The sequence below is a fragment of the Bison bison genome, unplaced genomic scaffold (genome assembly GCF_000754665.1).
Source record: "Bison bison bison isolate TAMUID 2011002044 unplaced genomic scaffold, Bison_UMD1.0 scf7180017864251, whole genome shotgun sequence".
Lineage (NCBI taxonomy): Eukaryota > Metazoa > Chordata > Mammalia > Artiodactyla > Bovidae > Bison > Bison bison.
Window position 1 is genome coordinate 1,757,415 of NW_011494823.1, and position 376 is coordinate 1,757,790.

Genomic DNA, 376 nt, shown 5'->3' on the forward strand with positions numbered 1-376 from the left:
GGGGGGGGCACATGTTAAGATCGTGTACGCCTGCCTGAGTAAACTAGTGAACTAAAGAAGGAATGATGGAAGAGGGGCCTCTCGTCCTCTGGCAGGGCCCCAGCCAGGTGGATTTGCCGACGCTGTCTGTGTTTTTTGCCCGGCAGGATGCTGAAGGGCCCCGTGTTGGAGGAGTCGGAGTGGGGCTCCGAGGCGCCATGCGCGGGGTCCTGCCACGCGCAGCGTGTCCTGCAGACCCTGAACGCATATCGGCGGAGCGGCATCCTCACCGACGTGGTGCTGCGAGCCGGTGGCCGCGACTTCCCGTGCCACCGCGCGGCGCTTAGCGCGGGCAGTGCCTACTTCCGCAGCTTGTTCGCGGCCGGGAGGCCAGAGC

The 376-nt window shown here is 65.7% G+C and overlaps 1 protein-coding gene across 1 annotated transcript in view; it reads left to right on the top strand.

Moving 5' to 3' along the window:
- Positions 1–376, top strand: part of KLHL35 (kelch-like family member 35) — a 9,469-nt gene that overhangs the window by 2,528 nt on the left and 6,565 nt on the right. The window contains exon 2 of the mRNA XM_010847589.1: positions 147–360. Coding sequence (XP_010845891.1) covers positions 147–360 — 214 coding nt within the window. The remainder of the gene's footprint in view (positions 1–146; positions 361–376) is intronic.